The sequence below is a fragment of the Diceros bicornis genome, chromosome 22 (genome assembly GCF_020826845.1).
Source record: "Diceros bicornis minor isolate mBicDic1 chromosome 22, mDicBic1.mat.cur, whole genome shotgun sequence".
NCBI classification, from domain to species: Eukaryota; Metazoa; Chordata; class Mammalia; order Perissodactyla; family Rhinocerotidae; genus Diceros; species Diceros bicornis.
The window spans coordinates 27,922,910-27,947,198 of record NC_080761.1 but is presented as its reverse complement, the minus strand read 5'-3'; the positions used below and the strand labels follow the sequence as shown (position 1 = coordinate 27,947,198).

Below are 24,289 nucleotides of genomic sequence, written 5' to 3'. Positions count from 1 at the left end.
ACCTTGACCAGTAGTTGATAACTATCATTGACTGGCTGGCTGACAGATTGATTGGCTGACCTTGCCATCACTCTTATGTTTTATGCCCACGAAATGTGTTAACATCTTGCCTCATTTTGCTTTGGGTCCGAGAGGTAGTGTTCCTTCCAAATTTACTACATGAAATCCAACAGCTGGAATACAGGAGCCATTCATCAAAAAATGAGTTAGGCTTTCTCTGGGTTTGTGTGTGTGGCAAGACCCTAATGGAATTTTTTTATATTTTGTTAGTTTTATAGAAATAGCACTGGGAAGAGGATATGTTAAAGCTCTTTGATTTGAGTGACCACAGTCATCCACACCAGTGTATTTGGCATCTCTAGTAACTGGCTTCTTGGAGGGAGGGATTTAATAAAGAGGATTTTCTTTCCCTGAGTTGGCTGTGAGAGTGATAAAACATGCTTGCGGGGCCATTCTGGTTTCGACTATTTCTGGTGTCAGCCAAGACACCCACAGGCAGGAATTACAGTCCTCTCTGCCCTCTCATTCAGATCCAGGACAGGGGAGACTGGGAGATGGAGCCCAGAATGTTGGGTTTAATGTTTAACTTCACTAGGTATATTTCACCACATCACAAACCTTTATACTCTTATATATCACAACACTCAAATGTAGATTGAAGCCATGTGACATTCTGCTGTCTCTTAGAAGCATGACAGAAAATAGGAAAGAGAGAATGAATTCGTTTTCACAAAGGCCAGTGCAAGTCTCTATCCCTATTCCTGATATTCCTGAATGATTAATGTCCCTGAATTGTAGGAGTTTAATGAAAAATGGCTTCTCTTCTTGGAAGGGTAATATTACTCTGAGGAATGCTATCAGGGAATTTATGGGTGACAAATTTAAGCAGAGGCAGCATAGGGATATAAATAGCAAATATTGTCTATTTTGCTCAATGAGGAGACATTACATCCTAATAAACCAACCACGATGGTTCATGGTAATGTTTTCCTCCTGATGGGTATGTCATGATTACATGTGCCTGGACAGCAGGTACCAAAATCAAGATCAGTCCAAAGAACCCCCCAAACCAGGAAGCTGCACATCCCAGGTCCTTCAAACCACTCAAACTTACTGCTGTTTTGAGCCCTCACTGTGGTGAGTGAAGAAATCAGGATATGTGTCAATTAGTGCAGGATCTAGGAACGAACATGGGCAAGAGGTTACAGCTCAGGTCCCCAGAGGGCCAATAATATTCCAGAGGATTCCACTTGGGAACTGGGAGTGTTCCACACGCCCACTGCTATGTCCATTCTTACATTTGGTTATTATTGAAGGACTTACTTGTTGCCTTTTTGAAAATTTTATTTCTCTTAATAAACCTTATTTTATTTTTGAGAACTATATTATTGTGAAATAATTTTATTTTTTTATATTCCTTATTTAGCAAACACATATATATTATTTAAATTATATTATTAAAATATATATTATATAAATGTTAATTATATAATTAACTATATTATCAGATTATATTACAGAATATGTAGATATTAACTCATTTAATCTTCATAATAACTCAGTGAGGTATAGATACTACTTTTAACCCCATTTGACAAATTAGAAAATGGAGACACCAAGAGGCTAAGTAATTCACCAAGACTACACAGTTGGTAAGTAGTTGAGCTACGATTTGAACCCAGGAAGTCTGGCTCCAGAGTACTTGCTCTTCACCACTATTAAAATTCAGAAAATATAAAGTCAAAAAAAAAAATCCCCGAAGACAACTATAGGTATATTGCCTTGCAGTCTATCCTATACATAGATTTCCACATAACTGAGCCTAGTCTCCATATTCAGTTTTGTATCTTGCTTTTTTTTTCAACTGACCCTTATATTGGTCTTTCCACACTGTTAAAAACTCCTTGTAAGTATTGTTTTAATGGCTACCTAATACTCCCATCCTGTAAATGTACCACTATTTGCTTAACCATTCTCTTTATGGTTGGCCATTTTGGTCCTTCAGTTTTCTGTGATGACATCTAGCACTCTGGTGACTATCTCTGTGCAGAACTTCTTCTGTTCTTCAGGATATACTTTTAGGATTTTACATTCTTGGAAGTGAAATTCCCATGTCCAAGAGTATGAGCACTTTTAGGGTTCTAGATACAGGTTGTCAGATTGTTTTCCAAAAGGCTTATACTTGGGCCAGCCCCGTGGCTTAGCGGTTAAGTGCGCTGCTAGCGGCCCAGGTTCAGATCCCAGGCGCACACCGACGCACCGCTTCTCCGGCCACGCTGAGGCCGCGTCCCACATGCAACAACTAGAAGGATGTGCAGCTATGACATGCAACTATCTACTCGGGCTTTGGGGGAAAGAATAAATAAATAAAATTATCAAAAAAAAAAAAAAGGCTCATATCTTTAGCAATGTCTGCAACACTATGCAGAAGTGCCTTCTTCAGCAGTCTCACTCCAGCACTGAGAATGACTTTTAGAAATCTTTGCTAATGTGATAGGTAGAATATGGTATTTTATCATTGTCTTGATTTTTATTTCTTTGATGGCTAGAGGATTGACAGTTTGTCCATACTGGTTGATCAATTATATGAGTATTCAAGTGGTCTGTTTGGGTCCTTTGTCCATTTGCCTATTGAGATCATGCAGAAGTCTTTGGGGATCAAAAAGAGAAGAGCCAGTAGTTCTCCATTCTTTCTTTTCCTGCCTTGACATGGAATTTCCTTATGTATTTTCTTAGTCTGTACTGCTAACATGCATTTAATCTTCCCCCCAAACCTTATGTGGATTTTTCTGTTGATTCTATATAAAGTATACTGTTGTCTGCTTATAAAGGATATTATTATTTTGTTTTCTACTATGAGTGGGCCCTGTGCCTAAATGTGCCTCCATCCCTCTGTCTTGGATAATAAGCTCCTAGAGGCTGGCCTGTGTCTTTATGAGCGGTTTAACACAACGTTCTTTGGTGATGTTCCTAGCAACCATAGAACAGGCCTCCCAGCCAAGGGTAATCTGAGCAGTTACACAGGCTACCTTCAAAATACTAATCAGAAATGTGAAGGCTTACAAGCTTAGTAGGCTGAATATGTCAGTGAGCCCTGGTTGTACTTAAGGAGAGCAGAAAAGAACCCAGATAGCACGTCTACCACCTACTGTAGGTAGGTCATGTAAGAAAAGGAGGCAGTGTTAGTGGAAGAAGGCATACAGGACTAGGGACCCAAAGTCCATGAATTAGTCTGTGTTTCTCCATCATTTCATGTTTGTGGAAGGAACCCTGGGACACTTCCTCTACCAATCCCTTGTTTTTTCCACCAGAAACAGAGTCTTGATATCAATAATAACTGACATTTATAAAACACTTTAAAATGTTATATATGGACTTCCTTTTGCAATGACTTGCTTAATAGCCCACAATAGCCCAGTGAAATAGACAATGACATTCACATTTTACAGTGGAGGAAACAGACACAGTGAAATGGAGAGTTTGCAACTCTCTCTTCAATAAAGTATCAAGTGAAGATTTCATTATTATATTTTTAAAAGCATATGATACTCCAAGAAAATAATCCATTCACTTAAATTTATCATGAGGCAAAGAAGAAGAAGGAAAAGGTGGTATCATGGAAGGTGTGGAGGATCACAGAAAAGGATCACATAGGACCAATTGAAAGAGATAAATGAAACAAGATTAGCAAAATGTTGATGGTTATTTTCAAATATTAAGAAATCTTTCCACATATTTCTTCATTATATTATTTATTCACTTCCAATTTTCCCATTTACTGCAAAGATAAACCATAATAGTAGTTCAGTAAATTGTAGTGCATCCAGCTAAGGGGGATACTGTGTACCTATTCAACATAATGAGGAAGATATAAATGTGTGTGAATTTACAGAAGGACAGATGAATGGAGAGAGCTATGTTGCATTTTTTTTTAAAGGTGGGCCTTGTTTAGAGCATGCTTCAGGTTTTTACCAAATGTGAAAAATAGAATAGAATATAGAACAAAGGAAGTTAAGGAAGATGCATTCAAAACCTGGTGGGAGGGCATGGAGTAGGAATGTCCTCTGAAGGTCAGGCCTTCAGTGTCCAGGACTCTTTGGAGAGTCTAGGGAAAGTAAGAAGCCTTTCAGCTTCAGGTATTAGAGCAGGAATAAAAATGTCATAAGGCAACAAGCTTTGAAAGCTCCTGAAGGTAGAAGAATTTCTGCCCTAGTGGTGCATTCCAAATGCTTGCTCAGAAGGTTTTACAGGTGGGCTTAACAGTTAAAGGCATTTTGTCTCGTGAAGACAGACTGAGTGAGGATCTGGCAGGGTTGGAATGATTGTTGGCACTTGTGCCCTGCAGCAGCTCAATGCCATGCTTGCATTTCAGGATTTTATGGGCAGCTGCAGACATTCTGCCCCCCGCATTACCCTGACTCCCAGAGAACCGTGCCGCCCAGCAGCTCCTGCAATGTGGTGCCTTCCTTCGAGGACTGCCTGGTCCCCACAACCATGGGCCAGGCTGGCTTTGATGTTTTCCACAGAGCCTTCTCAACTCACTCGGGCATTACAGGTAGGTTGGTGTCTGTGACTTAGAAACTCGGACAGACTAGCAGTAAGACCAGGGGTTTCTTGCGACTGGCCTGGACTAGACTTGACTCAGCACATGACCTCATCAAATCCTGTTGAATCTACCCCTGAAATGTCTCTCACCTTCATCTTCCTCTCCAGCCCTTCTCCAGCCCCACTTCCACAACCCTAGTTCAGGTGCCATCATGTCTCTCCCAGACTGTGGCAACAGCCTTCCAACAAGTCTCCCTGAGTCAACTCCTTGTCTTGACCGTTCTGCTCTCCGTGCTACCATGAGCATTACCTTCCAAAAATGAAGGATAAAATAAGCTGCTTCCTATTTAAGTATTTTAAATAGTTTCCAGTTGCTGAGAGAACAAAGTCTACTCACCTCAGTGTGGCATCCAAGCCCCCAGGAGTTAGGCTTGATCAGACTCTCCAGACCTACCCTCACACATGTCTCCCTACATGCTCTGCTCCTGAGCTTTGCCAGCATGCTTGGCCCCACATGTCCCTCTCTCTCTGTCAGGGAGCTGTTTCCTCCTTCTGGAATGTTCTTTCTTCACCTCTCCATCTGTGAGAATCCCATACATGTTTATGACTCAACTTTAATATCACCCTCTTTTTGAGACCACTCTCACCCTTCCCTAAAATACTTTACTTTTACTTCTACTCAGCCCATATTTTGTGCTGAGTCATATTTTAGCCATCTGCCTGCAAGTCAGCCTTCTCCCCTACTTAGGTCCCTGAGGACAGAGACTCACTGAAGGGCCTAGCCCAGCGAGGTCGCCTCCTTATCCCCCAGTCAGCATTTGCTGCACAGGCGGTGAGTGTGGCTAGGCAGAAGGTAATAACTCCCTGTGTTCTTTCTCTTCCAGTGTACGATTTGCCTTCAGGTTCCTCAAGCCTCTTTGGGGAGTCTCTTCGCAGTGGGCCTGAAGACACCACATTCTTGCAGATCAGCGCTGTGGACCGCTGTCCTAGCCAGCTCTCCTCTGTTTATACTGAAGGCTAACAGCTCTCCTGGCCTCCACTACCACTGGCGGACCGTTTTGTTGCTTGCCACCTTTCATTTTCATACTCTCATAGACTGCATGAAAAAGGATGCCAACCAAATCAGCAGAACCTGCAGAGTCACAGATGTGTCTTTGGAAGGCAGGACGGGACGGTCAGGGCTGAGCTTTGCTGGAGGGTTTGCAGTTGCTCCTTTTTCTCTCTGGGTTTACTGGACCAGGTGACCGGCAGGACTGTCTTTTCAAAGGGAATTTAGAGTCTCACCCTACCGGATACCTGTTACTTCCTGGCTGTCGACCCTCGAAGGACACCAATGAAATGACGCGCGTGTGAAAATGTAGTTTGGGGATCACCCTTGCTGGAAACTCCAAATAGGAAGGACAACCCAGATTGCCAGAAGCGCAGTGAGCTGCCTCACCCAGCGCTGTCCTCACTGCTGGCTGGTGCAGAGCCACGTGCAGCAAGGGAAATCCACAGCCAAAGCACAGTGTGGGCTCCGCTCTTGGAGAAGCCCCGCGTTTCCGGCACCAGCCTGGCATTCCAGTGAGCTGCTGCCTCACTCCTCTTAGATGTCCCCACGCCAACCAGTCACTTTTCAGTGTTTCTCCAAAAACAAAATAAGGTCCTATCAGTCACGGTCCTTGAAAAGCGCTACAACTTGTTTTATATTCCAGCAACCTATCTTAGTTCTTTCATTTTAAAGACTTGTTATGTACACCTACTTTCAAAGGAAAAAAAAATATTTAGAGGTCTGTTCTTTGAATGGAAATAATTATTTTAATCATCCCAGCTACATACATTTTGCCACAGCTGTAGCTCTGCCTGTCCCCACCTGGCAGCGCCTGTGAGCACCCCTGGAATGTTAGTTTTGCATTTAGCAAAGGCTACCTGAGGGAAACGGGGGTATACCCCCCTTCCCAGTCCTGTAGCAGGAACCCTCGTGGGTTGACTGTTCAGCGACTCCACCTCAAAGACCTTGTTCAAAGGAAAAGGTCACTTGACTGGTTCACTCGTTGCCTCTGCTCTGGTGCTCAGCCCAGAGACGTGCTAGAAAATACGAGAACATGGACACACCGAGTGGTGTTCCTGGTTCTCTCAGAAAACCAAACTAGAGATGCCCGATGTCCAGTTATTTTGCACAGCCTCTGCTCACCTCCGTTAGGCTATCCAGTCAACTGTCTGTCTGTCTCTTTGCCCCCTATACTTCTCCTTTCCCTGTTTTGGCATTGTTCTCATCCTCTTCTTGACTGTGGTTTAGACATGCCCACCACCCACCATTGCCTGACCTGTGACTCTTGGGAAGGTCCAGCCTGAGGCAGGTAGAGGGAACAGTTCTGGAGAGGTGTGCATAAGAAGGCAACCTTTTTCCTGAAATTCTGGTTTGAGGGCCTGGAATTTTCACAGAGCTCTTGGCCATTTGATATCAAGCCTAAAGAGGAAGCCATTTTCTGTGACACCTTTACAAAGCTATTAAAAAGATCCTGAGTCCTATGGCATAGGCTGGAAAAGTGAGCCAAACCCCAAAGACACCCGGTAAATTCTGACATTCCAGTACTATCACATTTCATGGTTTCTTTTCTCTCTCTTTAAAAATGTTTTCTGAACAAAAATGAAACAATGCTATTTGTCAAACTGAGATAATTACAATCTTCAACAAAACAATTAAACAGCTTAGTGTCAGACTTGGGATCCAGCGACAGTTTGTATCCTGACAGACAGGTCCTTCCAGTCTGGCTGCACAGTCAGTAGTGTTCTGCCTGGTTCTGGACTTCATTTCAACACACAGTAGAGTAAGGTGAATAGAGAACCAAGCGTGGGGTCCATTTTTACAGCGCACTCAGTCAATCTCATTTCTCTGACTAGTGGGCTCTGATCTGAGAAAAGCCATGACGTAGATGTCCAAGGCTGCAAAAGTTACTCACTTTATGAAAATCTGCTCTGCTTTACGAAAGGATGCATGTCAGGATTCCTTTCTCAATGAGCTCTCAGACTGCATGTAAAGTCCCCCTTTTCTTGCACACTTTGTGGGTCGTGTCACTTGGCCTAAACAAGGGCACATGCATGCCAACACTCGCATCCCTCGTGCATCCTTTGTCACACTCTGGAAAGAAGGCAAAGCTCTGGTATCCTTAGAGAGACGATCTATCCATTCTTAAATACTGAAGCCTTTATGAGGAACTCAAAATATATTTTATCTGTGTGGTAAGGAGGAAAAAGATGAAAAGGCAAGGTTGTTATTGCAGCTGATGTCGTCAGCTCTGCCTATGGCTTTACATAATTTGAAGTGGAAAAAGGGAAGGAGGACAGAGCCAGAAGCTGAACCTCAGAAAACATGGCTGTCATCTCCCTCTGTGGCTGGAGGAGACGCTCCATGTGTCAGTCTCTGGTCTAACTGTGGCCTCACCGTGGCCCTGCCCCTCTCTTGCCTCATTGCGGCTGGAAGGAGCAGAGGGGCCAGGCGCCTACAGGGCCTCCTTCCTCAGCAGGAATTCAGGCCGGCCCCTGGGGGGCATTTGTGTTAGCAGAGGGAGCAGGCAGGAAGCAGGGCCCAGTGCAGTGTGCCAGGCCGAGCACCCGCTCACATACCCCCCAGTGTTTCCCGGCAACTGCAGGCTTGAGCTCGGGACCTGAGGACAGGACACGTTCAGGTTCCTTCTAGATACACACACTGTCCTTAGATTCCAGAATCTTGCCTGGCCTTTAAATGTGTCCCTTGCCTGCTTTCACATTGAGAGGGTTTATATATGCTTTCATCATTGTTTGTAGCAGTAAGTGAAAGCTTCAAAAGTTCATTCCCTTCCATTTCCTGGCCTTTTTAATCTTGATATGTAACCATTTTCATAACCATCTGAACAGCTATCGTCATTCCCCATTTTTAAAAAACTGCTGTTTGTGAAAATACACACAGCCCAAAGCCAATTATCCTATTACATTAAAAAAAAAAAATCAGTATGCCTTGAGACATTTCATTTGCTGCATTGTCTTAATTCCCCAAAGGGACTGCATCAAAACGTCAGTTGTAATTTAGCCTCTGATCAGCTGTTAAAAATTATTTAAATATTCACTAGTCCTGTGGGGTGTCTCCCTTTACGTATATGTCTGCCCCTAATTACATAGGTGATTCTAAAATGGACAGAAGGTCTCCAGTGGATCACAGCGTAGTTTCCACTGATGAAACAGAGTGTTGGTTTTGTTCTGTTTTTAGATTACCAGCTGTCAACCACATTAGTATACCAGAACAGTGGTCAGTGTTCACCCCCTCCATCCGAAAACCTTGGCTTTCCAGTTGCCGTGAAGTATAAGCAATGGTGATTGTAAATGTCCAATTTAATTATTTGGTATTTTATTTGACTGTTTCGACCATGTCATTTTATAGCAGCATTTTTTAATGGCACTTTTTGTTGGTGGTGTGGAATTTCTGCGGTTACTTTTTTTTTTTTTTTGCAAAAGATAAAGCAAAAAAAAAAAACACTCATTGGAGAAATGGCGAGTGTAAAAAAGAAGAGATTTATTTTGTACAGACAGCAAAGCATCCTGTGTAATGTTGCTGACATAAAGCACTTTGGGGGGAAAAAGTGGAAATCTGTTTCCCATAAATCACACAGACTCTTGTACATAGTTATATACACTCACGTAGAGAAATGAACTGCATATATCATACTGGATATGGGGCCGATTTTACTCTAGGGGCACATCTGGTGCTTATTGTCATAAATCTTTTAAAGAATTAGGTACACTTTTTTTCTATTAATATGTATAGTTTTGTGATTTGTCACAGTTATGTTTCATATAATCATAAGTTATTTTGTCTTGTTTCATGAAGTCCTTTTTTTATGTCAAAAGTAAAATGAAGGGATTGTGCACTTGGTACAAAATAAAACTGGAAATAGAGGATATGTCCACCTGCCTGAAATCCTCCTTCAGCATGTCGTTTTAAAACACAATGGCAACAACCATTTTTCGTTTGTTTGTTTTATTATTTTGTGTTGTTTTACCATCAGCCTCCTTCGTATTGGGATGGTAATTATAATTAAAAGCAGATGGGGGTGGGGGAGGGCGTGTCCGAGGCCAGCTTTAAAATGCCGCGTTGCTTTGGGCCAGAGCTGCAGCCTGGATTTAATTATAGATATGAGGACGAAATGGCAGTAAAAATGAATGTGTCCCTGAATCCTTTACATGTTGGGAGTGTCCATAAATAAAACATGAAGGTTTATTTCATCAGATTTAATTAAAGCTTTTATACATGTTTTATTGGTTATTCTATTAATCCGCTTCACAAACTGGATAAATGTGTGCTCGGGTTTGGGGTTTATTTATGCCTTTTCAATGTAGTGCTACATCATGCTTCAGAAATGCCTCTGGTGCTCAGTCCTCCAAGTGATGGGGTTTCGGCATGCTGGCCGTGGGAGGAGTGGGTGTTTTCTGCCGTTTTCCTAAAACCCTGTGGAGAAAGACACAAGCATCAGCTTCCCGTGAGCTGATATCCTGACCTTTGAAGTCTGATTTCCCAAAGGAGAAAGGGGCAGTTGCCATGTCCCTGATTCCCCGTCCTGTCCACTCTGCCAGCTTTGGAAGGCCACCTGACCCCATTGGCTGTGATGAGCTTCCTTCCTCAGCTCCCATTTGTAGGAGGGTAAGGGAGGGAGGGAAAGGGTGGTCAGGATATTCTCACACCTGGCTGGCCTGTTAGCCAAGCAAATGAATCTAAAAGATATCACACTGTCTCAAAGGATCATTCTTAGAAAGTTGACTGTTTTCTCGCTACACTTTTAAGACACGAGAATTATATTAAGAGAAGATACAAAGCAGCAGGGATGATGGCTCCCATGCACTTTGTCTGGCTCTGCAGGGTGCTGGGTGGCAGGCAGCAGGAACCCATTTAGTTCAGAATTGGGAGATGGAAACACTGCTGATTGACAAGACACGAAGAACTTCTCTGCTCCCTAAAAGGAGACAGTTGGTGGGAGTGTAATTTGGTCCAACCTCTTTGGAGAACAGTTTGGTGTTAACTGGTCGAGTTGAAGATACACATACTCTATGATCCAATAATTCCACTTCTCTCTCAAGAGAGACTCTTGCATATGTCAATGATGGTTCAGATACAAGATATTCATAGCAATGCTATGCACAATAGCCAAACACTGGAAATGACCCAACTGTCCATCAACAGTAAAGTGAAGAAATGAACAGTGCTAAAGTAATATAGTGAAATGCCATACAGCAAAGGCAGTGACAGAACTACAGCCACACACAATAACTCAGAGCTGAGTCCCACAAACTATGCTGAGAGAAAGAAACAAGACACAAAAGCAAATATGCAGTGTTATTCTATTTATATACAGTTCAAAAACAAGCAAAATTCAATTATAAAGTTTAGGTGGTAGAAGTATAAAGAACAGCAAGGAAGATATTATCACAAAGGTCCAGATAATGATTAACTCTAGTCAGGAAGAAAGGGCACACAGGGACTCTGGGGTGCTGACCAACCGTGTTTTATTTCTTGACCCACGTGTTAGGTTACACAGGTGTTTGCTTTAGTACACATATGTATTTTATAGTTTTTAGTTCAAATACCAGTGAAGGCCAAGTCTTACATTCCCTACTCTAGGGGTCTGCAAACATTTTCTGCAAAGGGCCAAATAGCACATATTTTAGACTTTGAGGGCCCTATGGTCTCTGTCTCAACTACTTAATAATGTCATAGCTCAAAAGCAGCTGTAGACAATATACAAACAAATGGGTGTGGCTGTGTTCCAATAAAACTTTATAGATACAAATCTGAATTTCCTATAATTTTAAGATGACATTATTTTTCTTCTTTTGATTTTTTCGATATCTAAAAATATTAACATATTTCAATATGTAAAAAACATTCTTAATTCACAGGCTGTACAAAAACAAACAAAAAAGGCAGCAAGCAGGATTTGTCTTGTGGGCCATAGTATGCTGACCCTAGCCAACTGAAGGAACATTCTCCAGCTCTTCCCCATAAATATCCACCCAAAGAAAACCGCAATTAGGAGCCCCTCTGCTTATTCATCTGCTACCTTGGGTCCTGTTCCTAGAGGAAATTCATGAGTTCTATTGATTAAGCTTTTCTTTGTTTAGATTCTGGGTTCTGCTCCCCGGGATACAGATGAATGCTTAGAGCCTGGAGAGCCATTCAACTTTATCTCTGGATTTGAAGTTTTTAATAAAAGGAACTGGGCACAGATAAATCTGTGAGAATTGGAAAATGAGCACCCATTCTTTCCAAGCTAACCAAATATTTGCTGGATCTTGGCAGCCATAGTCAACCTTTTCCTCTGAAATGCTGAGAGGTTATAAGTAATGGAAGAATTCATTTTTCTCAGGCCGTAGCTCTTGTGAAAAGCTGGAGCTGACTCTCAAAACCTGCAGGGTTCTCAGGGAGAGGCAAGTTAGGGCTTTACTCCATCGAGAAATGGTTGGAGCAGAGTCAGGGGGCCCTGACAGTTCTAATGGTCTGTGCCCCTCTGCGCAGCAGGAGGGCCGCTCAAAACCCCAGCACCTTCTCTGGCCCCTGGTTTCCCATAATGCCTAGCTCCCTAATCCCCAAACTTAGGGGTTTGTCAGCCCTGTCAGTGCTGCCTTTCAGCTACTCACACTTATGAGAGAGAATGAGACTGAATTCACGTGGGCACACATGTTTGCCTTTCTTTGTGTCTCTAGCTCCTGATTAAATGGATCGTTTCAAAAATACATTTATTCATGAGTCCTGGGTCATTTGCTAAATAGTAGCATGGACTAAATCCTCTTCAGCAGGTCTCCCTGGTGGTTTCATGTACTTGGGTTTGTGTATTGTATATGGTTCTGATATTAAAGCTGCCGGGAACACAGTTTCTTGGGTAAAATAACCTGAACTTTATAAAGAGAAGTTTAAGCAAGAGAAAGCTTAGAGAACATCTAGTGCAACCTCATCTTTAACAGAGGTGGAAACTGAGGTTGTTTCATTCATTCATTCATTCATTTGTTCATCTGTTCACTCATTCAACATTTACTGTGTAAGATAAACAGGTATAAATGGCTTTTATCCTCACAGGGCTAACAACAGGGGGAATCGAAAATCATCTGCCCGAGAATATTGCCTGGGGTACTTGTTAAAAATGCACATTCTAGAGCTACTGAATGCATCCCAAGAGCTACTGAGCTGGAATTTTTAGGGATAAGATGATGGCATCTGCATTTTTAATAAGCTCTTCAGGTGATTGTTCATACAAACGAAATTTGACACACACACACACACCCACCCTTGATATAGTGAAGGAGGCCGACCATTTAACAGCGCAACACTGTTTAATGAGGGCTAAGCAGAAGAGGGGCTTCCAATCCTCGCCTGGGGATACAGGAGAGCAGGGTCAGAGCTTCCTGAGAAAAGGGGTGAGTGCCTGAGCTAGTCCTGAAGGTTAAGTTAATATGCAAGAAGCAAAGAAGCAGAGGGAGGGCGAACCAGGCAGAGGACAGAGCATGTGCAGAGCCACCAGGAGGAGGACAGTAACTTGCCAGGATCACCCAATATGCTAGTGGGAGAGTTGAAGGTGGTCTTGTCTCTGGGCTGAATGATTCTTCACTGGCCCTGAGCCCCAGCCCTTTCTGTGTAGGCCTGCAGCTCAGAGCATTGTTTTCCAAACCAGCAGGAGATGGTATGTTACCAGTTACTTTGCAAAAAAGGGTTCCACTGTTCAAATTAGTTTGAGGAATGGTGGGTCCAAGTTACACACATTCTTTACTTTGTGACCTGTCAGAGACTTTACTATGCTAAAGTGCAACCCAAGAAAGAGTTCAAGGATGAAGTCTATTGACCATGGAACCATTTTTCCAAAAAGTAGCTTGTTAGCACTGTGGAAAACAGTCTAGCAGGTTTCAAAAAATTAAAAATACAATTACCATGATCTGGCAATTCCACTCACATATATAATCAAAAAATTGAAAAAAGGGACTAAAAACAAATACTTGTACACCTATGTTCCTAGCAGCATTATTCACGATAGCCAAAATGTAGAAATAACTCAAATGTCCATCACCTGATGAATGGATAAAGAGTGTGATTTATCCATACAATGGAATATCATTCAGCCTTAGGGAGAAAATTCTGACACATTCTACAACATAGATGGACCTTGAAAACATTATGCTAAGTGAAATAAGCCAGACACAAAAGGACAAATATTGTATTGTTCCACTTACCTGAAGTACCTAGAATAGGCCAATTCATAGAGACAGAAAGTAGAATAGATGTTACCAAGGGCTGGGGAGATGGGAGGATAGGGAGTTATTGTTTAAAAGGCAAAGAGTTTCTGCATGGGATGATGAAAAAGTTCTGTGGATAGATAGTGGTGATGGTTGCACAATAACGTACTTAATGCCACTAAGCTATACATTTAAAAATGGTTAAAATGGTCAATTTTATGTTATGTATATTTTGCCACACACACCAAAAAGGATAATGTAAAGAGAGCACCTAATAGGGTGCCTGACAGCTAGAAGACAACTTAAAAAGTAAGCACCTTGTTAGGCAAGTATGCCTTACGATCCTCTTTGGGAATGGCTGCTCCGGGAGGGGTGAGGGCAGAGCCCCGCGCGGATCCGTACTTGCCTCTGACGTGGAAGCGGCACCTGGAAGCGGCGCCCGGCGCGCTGCGACAGCGGAAGAGGAGGAGAAGCTGAGGGGGCGATGGCAAGGCGGTTTGGAGCAGCTGCAGAAGGTAGTTCTGAGCAGGGAGGGCTGTGCCTGACATAAATTCTCAGTAGTTGAGGAAGGGAGAGACAGGAAGGAGGAAGGAGGGGGCTGGAGGTCGGTGTGGCGGCAGGAGGAGGTGGTGACCTGGAGGGGATATAAGAAGCACTAGCCTAGATGCAGCAAAAGCAGAGAGTTGGGTTTCATTCATTCTTTTAACAATGATTTACTGAATTCCATACCCAACACTAGTTACGACTCTAGATGCTGGGGATAATGTAGAAATGAAAACAGGCCATCAGCCCGGTCCTCCTGGCGCTCTATTCTAGCGGACTGGTGTTCCAAATTGTTTTCCTCGGTTGTCTGTGAAGTATGAGGCTCTGGGAGGATGTTGAAGGTTGGGTTTTTCAGGAAGCAGATGCTGAGACGGTTGGGAGTGCAAAAAGTTTATTGGAGAGAGACACCTGTGAAAGGAAAAAGGGCGAAGCAGGACTGGGCAGGGGGCGCCATCAGACTGTGATGGCAGCCGGACAGAGGCTCTGTCGGTGCTCTGGAGCTAAGACTGCTCTTAGCACAAGAGCTCCAGTCGGGTGGAAATAGCAAGGCCATTGTATCACCCAGTGCTGAAGCTGACCCTGAGAAGGCTGTGTCTTGGCTATCAGTGTCTTGGTCATTCATTGGCTGAGGTCCTTGGAGAGAGCCGGAAAGCTGAGGTGGGCGCTGAGGACGTTAACACTGTCAGCTAACCATACACGGTGTAGCTGGGGATCTGAGCAGCATATCTCTGTGCCTGCCACATAGGGCATTGGGGAAAAGCATAAGTCCCCCATCATGATGTTTTCCAGTTTACAATAAAGAGTGTGCTGGGCACACACTATTGACTCAGCCCTTCCCCTGCTAGCTCTAACACACACACACACACACACACACACACACACACACAGTCACTGGGATTTCAGCATCTCAAGAGTAGAGTATTTTCTCTCTAGGCTGGCATACTCCTTCCTGGGGAACAGTGGTGAGAAATTTTGAGGGTGATAGGGAGGTAGATGACCTATTGCTTTTTCTCTCATCCTAGGAGGCATCAAGGAAGGTCACAGGTTTTGGTGTCAGGTAGACCTTGTTTTCTGCCACTTACACACTTTGTGGCATCAGAAGTAAGCTCTTCTTCCAGTAGGAATAATCACGCTCATCTCACAGGCAATGACATAAGTACATAGATTATCTGGCGCAGTCCCAGGCACACGTAAAGTATTTGCTAAAGAGTGGCTGCCATCTTTTAAAAATTACTGATCCTGCACCCAGAGTAGGGTGATCGTTTGTGAGGAGACCACAGCAAGGACCCTAGTTCTGAGATCAGCACATGGAAGCAGAAAGGAAATGACCTAGCCTGGAGGGCAGTCAAGTCGTAAAATCCTCCAGATGATGTTGCCTGCAAAGGTGTGTCTTTATCTTAAGCTCAGAGCAACTTGTAGTACACGCATATGCCTCTTTGACATCTTCCTGAGGCCATCAGAAAAGATAAAATTGCCTTTAGAAGCAAACAAGAGGACCTATGCTGGGCTGTGTGCTTCAAAGACTCCACTCTGACCATCCTCCAGCCGTGCCCCACCCCACAGAGTGAGGAGCTCATGTGACCAAAAGGATGTCTCCACCTAAAACCCACTCTGTCTCCCCTTCTAGACCGGCTCTAGGTATCTGTAACCTCAGAATTCTCTATCTAAGTGGTCCCATGCTGATTCCAAGGCTAGCACAGTCTTCTTTCTAAGCCCATCCTCCCAAGAGTGGATCAGGTCTATGGTGTGCACATCCCTAGGCCTGAGAGGTGACCAGGGGGTGACTGTTTGTGGGATTGTGGATGGAGTTGGACATGAGACAAGGATGGAGCTAGACATGGAGCCTGGGCTGTCCATATGTGAACATGAAGCCTCCTCATGGCTGAAGATGGAACCAGGGGTTTGAAGACAAGGGTAGGTCACAGGCAGGAGGCCAGGGACTGGCTGTCCTGGTGCCACCAAGTTCTGGCCAAGAAATCCCAGGAGTCTCTGATCATTCTAAATCAAACCTGGCCTTCCAGGTTGTTATGAAAGTATTTTTGTTAAGAGGAGAGAACATACTTTATGTAACAGTTGTTTTAGCTTTCTTTGGAATTTTTAAATATTTAGATCTCTGAGTTTGTGGGCCTCCATTTGCAGTCTTGCCCTGGGCCCTGTAAATGTTAGAGGTGGGCCTAGAGGATTCTTAGAGCCTGGAGTCAGACCCCTAAAGTACAGGAGAGAAGGTGTGCAGCGGAGACTCGAAAGCCCATGAAAACCCTTTAAGGAGTGTCAGAGCATCAGGACTCAGCAAATACCTTGACCGTTGCCAGACAGTAAATGGTGTGCAATGCAAACGTTTGTTGTAGTCTGATTCTTTTTAAAACAAAATAATGCATTGTAATTTCTAATCCAAGAGCTTCCTGACTTGGTTGTGCTCTTCAGTCCACAGTGAACATCTGTAGACCATGTCCCATGTACGATACATGGGTACAGCTCAGTCGTCTGTGTTGCCCGTGTATATCACGTGACCCATTATACTGAAGAGTTGCTTTATGGAATGCCCCTCACCCCTCCTGCACATCTGCATGGCACATTAAGCTAACAATCTCCCTGGGGTACTGTGGGGCACATCTGTGTAGCCCAGCCACACAGCTGGGTCTTCTATCATCAACTCCAAATCGTCTTCTCTCATCTCCCTGGCATGGACCCTGTGCTCACTTCTGCTTAGACTTTCAAGAGACTAGCATCCTATCCCCAGAATGCGTTTATGTCTGAGGCCAAGGGCCCATAATGGAAGAGGCCCATTTGTGCTCCAGGCCTCCTGGGCTGCCTGAGAAATCCAGAGCTCAGTCACTGAATGCTCTCCGGTCCAGGTGCCTTCTTTGATACCACAGAGAAACCAAGATGCAGAATCAGTGGCTTGTCAAAGGTAACAGCTAGTAAGTGAGACAACCAGAACAAGAGGACTGGGCTCTTCTGTTTCCTCTGTGATCACTTCTTTTCCTTCCAGGACCTTAGCCCTTATGAAAACCTGACTTAGCGTGCTGAGCTATTATTGGGCAGACTTGCTCAGAGCCCATGGTGAAAGCAAAGCTGCTGTGGGAAATCCTGGCGTTTTGCTCTATTCTCCTCTTTGCCATTGATCTCAGGCTGACTGGCTGAAGTCTGACCATCTGACCTGAGATCAGTGCTACTCCAGCCAAGAAAATTGCACCTTGATGGAGGCAGCGTGCTGAGATGTGAAGAGCACTATTCTGGAAGTCCTGAGACCAGGCTCTAGTTGAGTGACTATGGTCAAGTTACTCCTGACTAGCTTGGGCTCCAGAATGAGCTGGTCTCCGAATCTACTCCATCTTTATCTCTTAAGCAAATTACTTGACACCCTGAACCTCAGTTTCTTCATCTATTTAATGAGGATCATACCTGAATGACAGGGTTCTTAGGGATTCACATGCCTGTCACAGGCCCTTAATAAATGTTGTTTCCCTTCCTCACCTGTAAAGTTCAAGTTGCTGGAGCAGATGATCCATACAGCTCTGACCTGCTTTTGTGCTGTCACTTCGCTTCGTATCCCAGCATTTTCTCCAGGATAAATGATCGATTTCCCTCTTGGGTCATTTCCTTCCTCAGCCCAGCTGTGTTCATTGGAAAGTTTGCTATGAAACTGTTGTTCCTCACCTTCCCAGGCCTCATGCAGCCACAATCAGTCCACCTGGCTATTGGTGCTATTAATGATTCACCGAAAAGACGGATCCAGGAAGAGACTTGTGACAAGACCACCTTCTGTGCTGCCTGAGAGAGGCTGCACGGGAGCTCTGAAGTAGTGGGACATGCCATCCTGGAGCATGGGAACCACAGGGCTCATGCAGGCAAGGGAGCCTCCACTCAGAGCCTGCAGCTACACAGAACAATGCCACGACTTCCTCTCTTGGCCTTACGTCCCCTGGGTGCACCCTCAGGACTGGAGCAGAGAGCAGAGTACTCGTGGGTAAGGTCAAGCTGTTGGAGGGTGAAAGGGCAATTCTGCACAGCCAGACAGAAAGTGGCAAATGTCTTATTTGTAAGTAACAAAAGCCGACCTGAATTTGCTTAAGTAGTGAAGGGAAAGTTATTGACAACACACAGGGTACAAATGTAAGGAGATATCAGGAATGAAACTGAAATGCTAACCTAGCTCTCTCTCATCTTTCCTCTCTACTCATTTTGGCCTTGCTGTTCTATTCTATCTCTGCAGACCCGCCTCCTCTGCTTCTCTGATCCACATAACTAGCAAATGATGCCCATCCAACATTCCAAGGCTTATTCTTTACCAGCATAAAGAAAGAAAATAGTAGATCAGCCAGTCTCTCTCTACAGTAGATAGATAGATACATAGATGTATAGATAGATAGGTACATAGAGAGATAGATATAGATGTATATGTAGATATAGGTATAGGTATAGACATAAACATAGACATAGATATGGATATAGATATCCTATCAATCTGGATTTCAAATCCACAAAGAAGGCTTCTGAGATGCCCATTTTGGCTCAGGTACCCACCTCTGGTCTGGTCAATTACTCCCAGCACTTGGTATGTTAGTTAACTAGGACCCCCAAATGAGTGAGGAGGCAAGAAATGGGGATCTCTGTGGTCCTGGCATATACTCTAAAAGGTATCCATGGCAGCCACACAAGTTGGGCCGCTCTGAAAGCCAGAATCGTGACTCAACCATCAAGATGAGCCCAAGAGCCCCCGGGTTCCCACATACCAATAGTAAATGGAGCGTGAACCTCAGTGAACAGGATGCTTATCAAAACCTGAGGTGACTGACTGCTGTCAGGTGGACCTTCTTCTCTCAGTAGTTCCTCAGGATTGAGTTCTCTCCTTTGGAAATAAATAAAACTGCTTTAAGAAGAAATAGTAGGGAGAGAGATTTTGAGAAAGAGAGGGAATGAAATTTGCTATTGATTGCTTGGGCTGTTTGCATTCTATATACATTACCTTTTCCATAGAAACATAGTTTGGAACGGGAGTGTCATTGCACTTAAGGAAGAAGTATTAGGCTGCTGGGGCTCCTGTCCTGCTCTCTGTTTTTTCCCTCAGAGTGATTAGAGGTGGTTTGGCAATTCCATTCCACGGATAGGGTAACATTGAAAAGAAAAAATGACAACAATGGTAAACAACAAAAGAGTGAGGGCCAACCAGGCTTCCCTTCTCACTACACTCTGTGTACGGTAATTTAAGTTTTTCTTTATTTCTCCAAGACAAATCAGGTACCCCTTTGAAAAATGTCCCCTTCTCTGCCCTTATTTATAATTGCTAGTTAAAAGTTGGTAACAGGTTGTGTGTGTGTGTGTGTGTGTGTGTGTGTGTGTGTGTGTGTGTTGGGAGAGAGTCAAAGGAGAAGTTTTAATGGAGAAAGCATTTTTTATTGATTTACTTCTCAAAATGTGTGTGGTGCACATATGTGATGGGGGAGGAACTGTAAGTAAATATAATCTGGGGCCCTCTCTTAACTATCATGCTTTACACTCGTGAAGGCACACACTACAAGGGATTCGACCATGCGTTCCTAGGTACTGGAAGCCTGAGGCCAAGAATTGAGAACCCTGTGGGTAGGTTGTGAAGTTTGAATAAGGTAACACAGTGACTGTCAAACCTTATGTGCATTTGAATTATGTGAGGGTCTTGATAAAACACACATTCTGATGCAGCAGGTCTAAGGAAGGGCCTGAGAGTCTGCATTTCTAACAAGCTCCCAGGTGGTGCTGATGGTGCTGGATGGGACCGCATTTTTAGAATCAAATGCAAAGACAAGGATCGGCACCTAAATCAAGAAGTGGACATGGCCATACAGACCAACCTACATAGATGTAAAGACACTGGCCACACCCACACACAGGCTATTCCCTTGCACACCCTGTTAAGGTCATTGCTTGCTTCTTACTAAGGAGAAAGTGGAGACTCAAATACACCTCTTTTGTATTTCTTGCCACATGTGTATTCCATTATTTCACACATTACCTGGAAGTTCAAAACTTTCTGAAGTTTTGGCTAAAATTCTTTCAGCAATAGGTTGCAAACCCCTACATTTTTGCTTGCACACACAATGGGTTATGTTTAGCAATTTGCTATAGATATTGATGTGAGTATATATGAAAAGATAAACATTTCCCATTCAGAAAGGAAGACAAGATCTACTTAAAGGAGAGTTAGCCAATTTCTGACATATTACAGAGATTATTTCTTCACATCTTTAATTATCCATGATACTTAATAACCTCAGTCCTCTGGGCCCATGTCACATGATTTTGTTTATCCGTCTCTGTATTGTTTTATTCTGTTGTTTCTCTGTTTTGGGCAAAGATCTGCCCTACACACACCAGGAAGCATGAAATGAAAGCAAAGAGATAAGAAAGCTATAGTAGACCCATACCAATGTTCACCTCCTCTCTGAAGTTTTCTCCCAACACATTCACATTTGCCCTCCCCCCCAACCCTGGCCACTATTTCTGAAGAATAAATTATTCTATGCTGCCACAAGCATTGAGGCATGCTCCCTAGGAGGACCAAAGTTTATTATAATTATTTACTGACATCCCCTCTACTCCATTATCTTATAAGCTCCTCAGAGAGAGAGCTTATGACTTATTTATCATTGTATTTCCTGACCATAGCAGAGTGTTTGACAAAAAGTTACACAATAGACTTTGTTGAATTGAATTGAATTGAGTTGAATTGAATTGAATTGCAGGTCAATAAAAAAATTATTTCCAAGCTGTTTGGAGAAAGTGGGAATTATGGCTTCTGGGGTAAGAATGGGACAAGGACAGGTCTAGAATGAAGAGTTGTGAGAGAAGATCACCTGTACAGGGAACTACAAATAGTTGAATCTGGCTGTTGTATCCAGTGTGAGTGTGTATCAGGAGAGAAAGGTAAGCAGGAGATAGATCCTCAGGGACTGTGGACCCCAATTGAATAATTTAGAATATATCCTATGCGATATGGAGAAGCATAAAACTATTTTAAGCCCATGATGTGATCCTATTTCGTTTATAGACAGAACACTGGCAGCAAAATAAAGGATAAATTGGAGCAGATTGAGACTAGAGGCAGGGATTTGATGATCAAGACCCTGGTCCTTAGAGGGTTGGAAGGATAATGTCTAATGGACCCAGGGTCGGTGTGCAAATGTGCCTGCATCTCTGGTATCCATGACCCTAGGACTGCCCAAAGACATTTAATCATTTTTCCAGAATTTTGAGAACCTACTGGATTATGTTTGAAAAACAACAAAAATGGGCCTTTCTTTCAAAGATATGAGAAATTTATTTTGTGTGAGCCCGTAAATTTATATAAGATTCTGGGGGTGGCCATTTTGGCAAAATGAATTTCCCATCAGCCTACTTGATTTCACTTCCTGCCTTTCATAAAATATACGTATAGAGAAAGCACGAGACTCCCCACTGGGTTCTGCATTCATGTGCATCTGCCGTCCAATTTACAACTTACGAAGGAGGTGTTAATTAGTTGGCAGAAGCACCTGAACAGGGAGTACTGGGTTGGCTGAGGGGGTGGGAAGGTCTCTGGCATTTCCTTATTCACATAGGCAGGAAAAAAGAAGAAAAGAATCTCACATTGCTGGCCAAATGGCAACCTCCAAGCCAAGGCAAGTGGTGCAATTATAGAAGGTACCTTTTTTTTCTAAAAAGAGAGTCTATTTCAGGATTCATGTGATTAACATCAAATTAATATCAAATGCTCATAAGAATTTAAGTTTTACCTTCATATGCTACTCTCTAAAGTTTAAAGAGAAACGTGGGTGACTTTTTGCTATTGAGTAGGGTAAAATTAACATTGAGGAAGAATAAGACGAATTCCCACAGGAGAAAAAGCAGAGACCAGTCTTCCAAGAGAAAGAGCAGTGATCTGGAGCCAGGAGAGTCTAGGAGGTGGAGGGTGGAGAGGGGAAGTCACAAGTCCAGGTGGAGCCGAGAAGATTTTTCATTCGAGGTCAATAAAAAAAGTTGGCTGAGTTGAAGTAGGTGGTTCCAGGCAACCATTTGTTGTGAGGAGAATAAGGCTAAATAAAGATCAGCTCAAGCTTTCTTCAATTTGTATGTCAACAGAACTCATCAAATCTCTGTGACTCAAAATCGACAAACAGTTGACGCAACAAAATGAAGACAGAGCAACAGGGTGTCATCTAGTAAAACATTTCCGTTTCAGAGGCGGCACAACTGAGGTGCCCAGAAGGAAAGGGACTTTCCCAGGATGTTGATGGTGGAACCATAGCTTGAACCTTGGGTTCCTGACTTTCTGCCCATAATTCTTTCCACCACTGGTACTGTTTTTTTAAAGGTCTTCAGAACAGACTTGGGGCAGTACCCCCAAATCTGATCTAGCACAGCCACTCTCAACAGCACTGAGATGTACAGTACTTTTGCAGAAATAGCAACAGGGCCAAAGAAATAAGATATGACCAGAAAAGAGACATAGACGCACAAGGTGTGAAACACCCAGTTATCTATGCCTCTAGTGACCACCAAGAGGAAATCAATCAAAAAGCTGGTGAAATATAAACTTGCAGTTAGTTAATAAATATCACATGTATTAATGTGGCAGAAGGCATTGTGTAAAAATTTCAAAGGTGCTCAGATTACACATATAAGGGGTATATGGAGACCACTTACTTTCTACTTTGAAAAATGCCACTGAACCTCCGTAAAATACAAATTGTGCTGAAGCAGAGCAAAAAGGAGAAAGCAGTATAAATTGAGCCTTTAGCACACTCTGCAAGTTGAGGCTGCCAGGGTACAAGGTACCTCAACAGAAAGAGAAGAGACCCTTTCATCCGACCGCAGGATGGCTGCACCTGGCTCCTAATGAAGCTGAGGTGTCCAAACAGAGAAAGACAAACAGAGTGCAGGAAATGCAGTGAGGGAGACAAATGAGGGCAGGGCCTGTCTGGAAGATCAGAGGGCTCCAAGCTCTGCTGCTTCCTTCAACAAATCCTAATTAGCCCATGAGAAGACAAAATACAATGTGTTTTCCGGACACACGCCCCAGGGAGAGAGGGATTCTTGAGGTATATAATTGGGAACAATTAGCAAAGGGTAGAGGGGAGCAGGATAGAATGCGGAACTGGCTTGATGGGGTAATAACGTCCCTGGGGAATTGTGGGAGATGCCCGCTTAGGGCTGCTCTGAATTGATGGGCTCAGAGTTGGGCCTCCTGCAGCCTATGTGGACAAAATATGTATTGGAGAGGGCTGGTTCAAATCCAAGATCTATTACTTACCAGCGATGTGACCTTAGGCAAGCTATTTGATCTTTCTGAGTCTTGGTTTGCTCATCTGCAAAACAGACCTGACTTATACAGGCTTGTTGTAGGAATTAATAAGATCATGTCCCCAACTGGCTATAGTGAACAACCAGAGAGAGTGAGCTAATAAATTCATTTACCGAAATGTGTGTTTTGGAATCAGTTTATCTTGGAAGGGTGCACCAGGAAACTTCATTGCTCAAAATTAGACATTCTAAACCTGGGAGATTTATTGGGATTTCTTTATGGCCAAGGTGGATGTTTGGCATCCACCTTTTAAAGGTTTTCAAGTTAAAATTATTGTGGCTAGGCTCTATGGTGTCAAACTTTGAGGCCATTCATCCATTTTTTGGAATATTCCTAATTTATTAATTGTAGTAAAATAGTATATAACATAAAATTACCATTTTAAAATGTGCAATTCTAGGGGCCAGCCCAGTGGCATAGCAGTTAAGTGCACGCGCTCTGCTTCGGTGGCCCAGGGTTTGCGGGTTTGGATCCCGGGCACGCACCAATGCACCGTTTGTCAAGCCATGGTGTGGCGGTATCTCATATAAAGTAGAGGAAGATGGGCACAGATGTTAGCCCAGGGCCAATCTACCTCAGCAAAAAGAGGAGGATTGGCAACAGGTGTTAGCTCAGGGCTAATCTTCCTCACACACACACACACAAATGTGCAAT

General features: G+C 43.4%; 1 protein-coding gene across 1 annotated transcript in view; it reads left to right on the top strand.

Annotated features, from left to right (window-relative positions):
- GLIS3 (GLIS family zinc finger 3) overlaps nt 1-5,611 on the top strand; it is a 422,334-nt gene extending 416,723 nt beyond the window's left edge. Inside the window, exons 9-10 of the mRNA XM_058565743.1 lie at nt 4,373-4,555; nt 5,430-5,611. Coding sequence (XP_058421726.1) covers nt 4,373-4,555; nt 5,430-5,566 — 320 coding nt within the window. The 3' untranslated portion in view covers nt 5,567-5,611. The remainder of the gene's footprint in view (nt 1-4,372; nt 4,556-5,429) is intronic.
- The last annotated feature ends 18,678 nt before the right edge of the window (nt 5,612-24,289 follow it).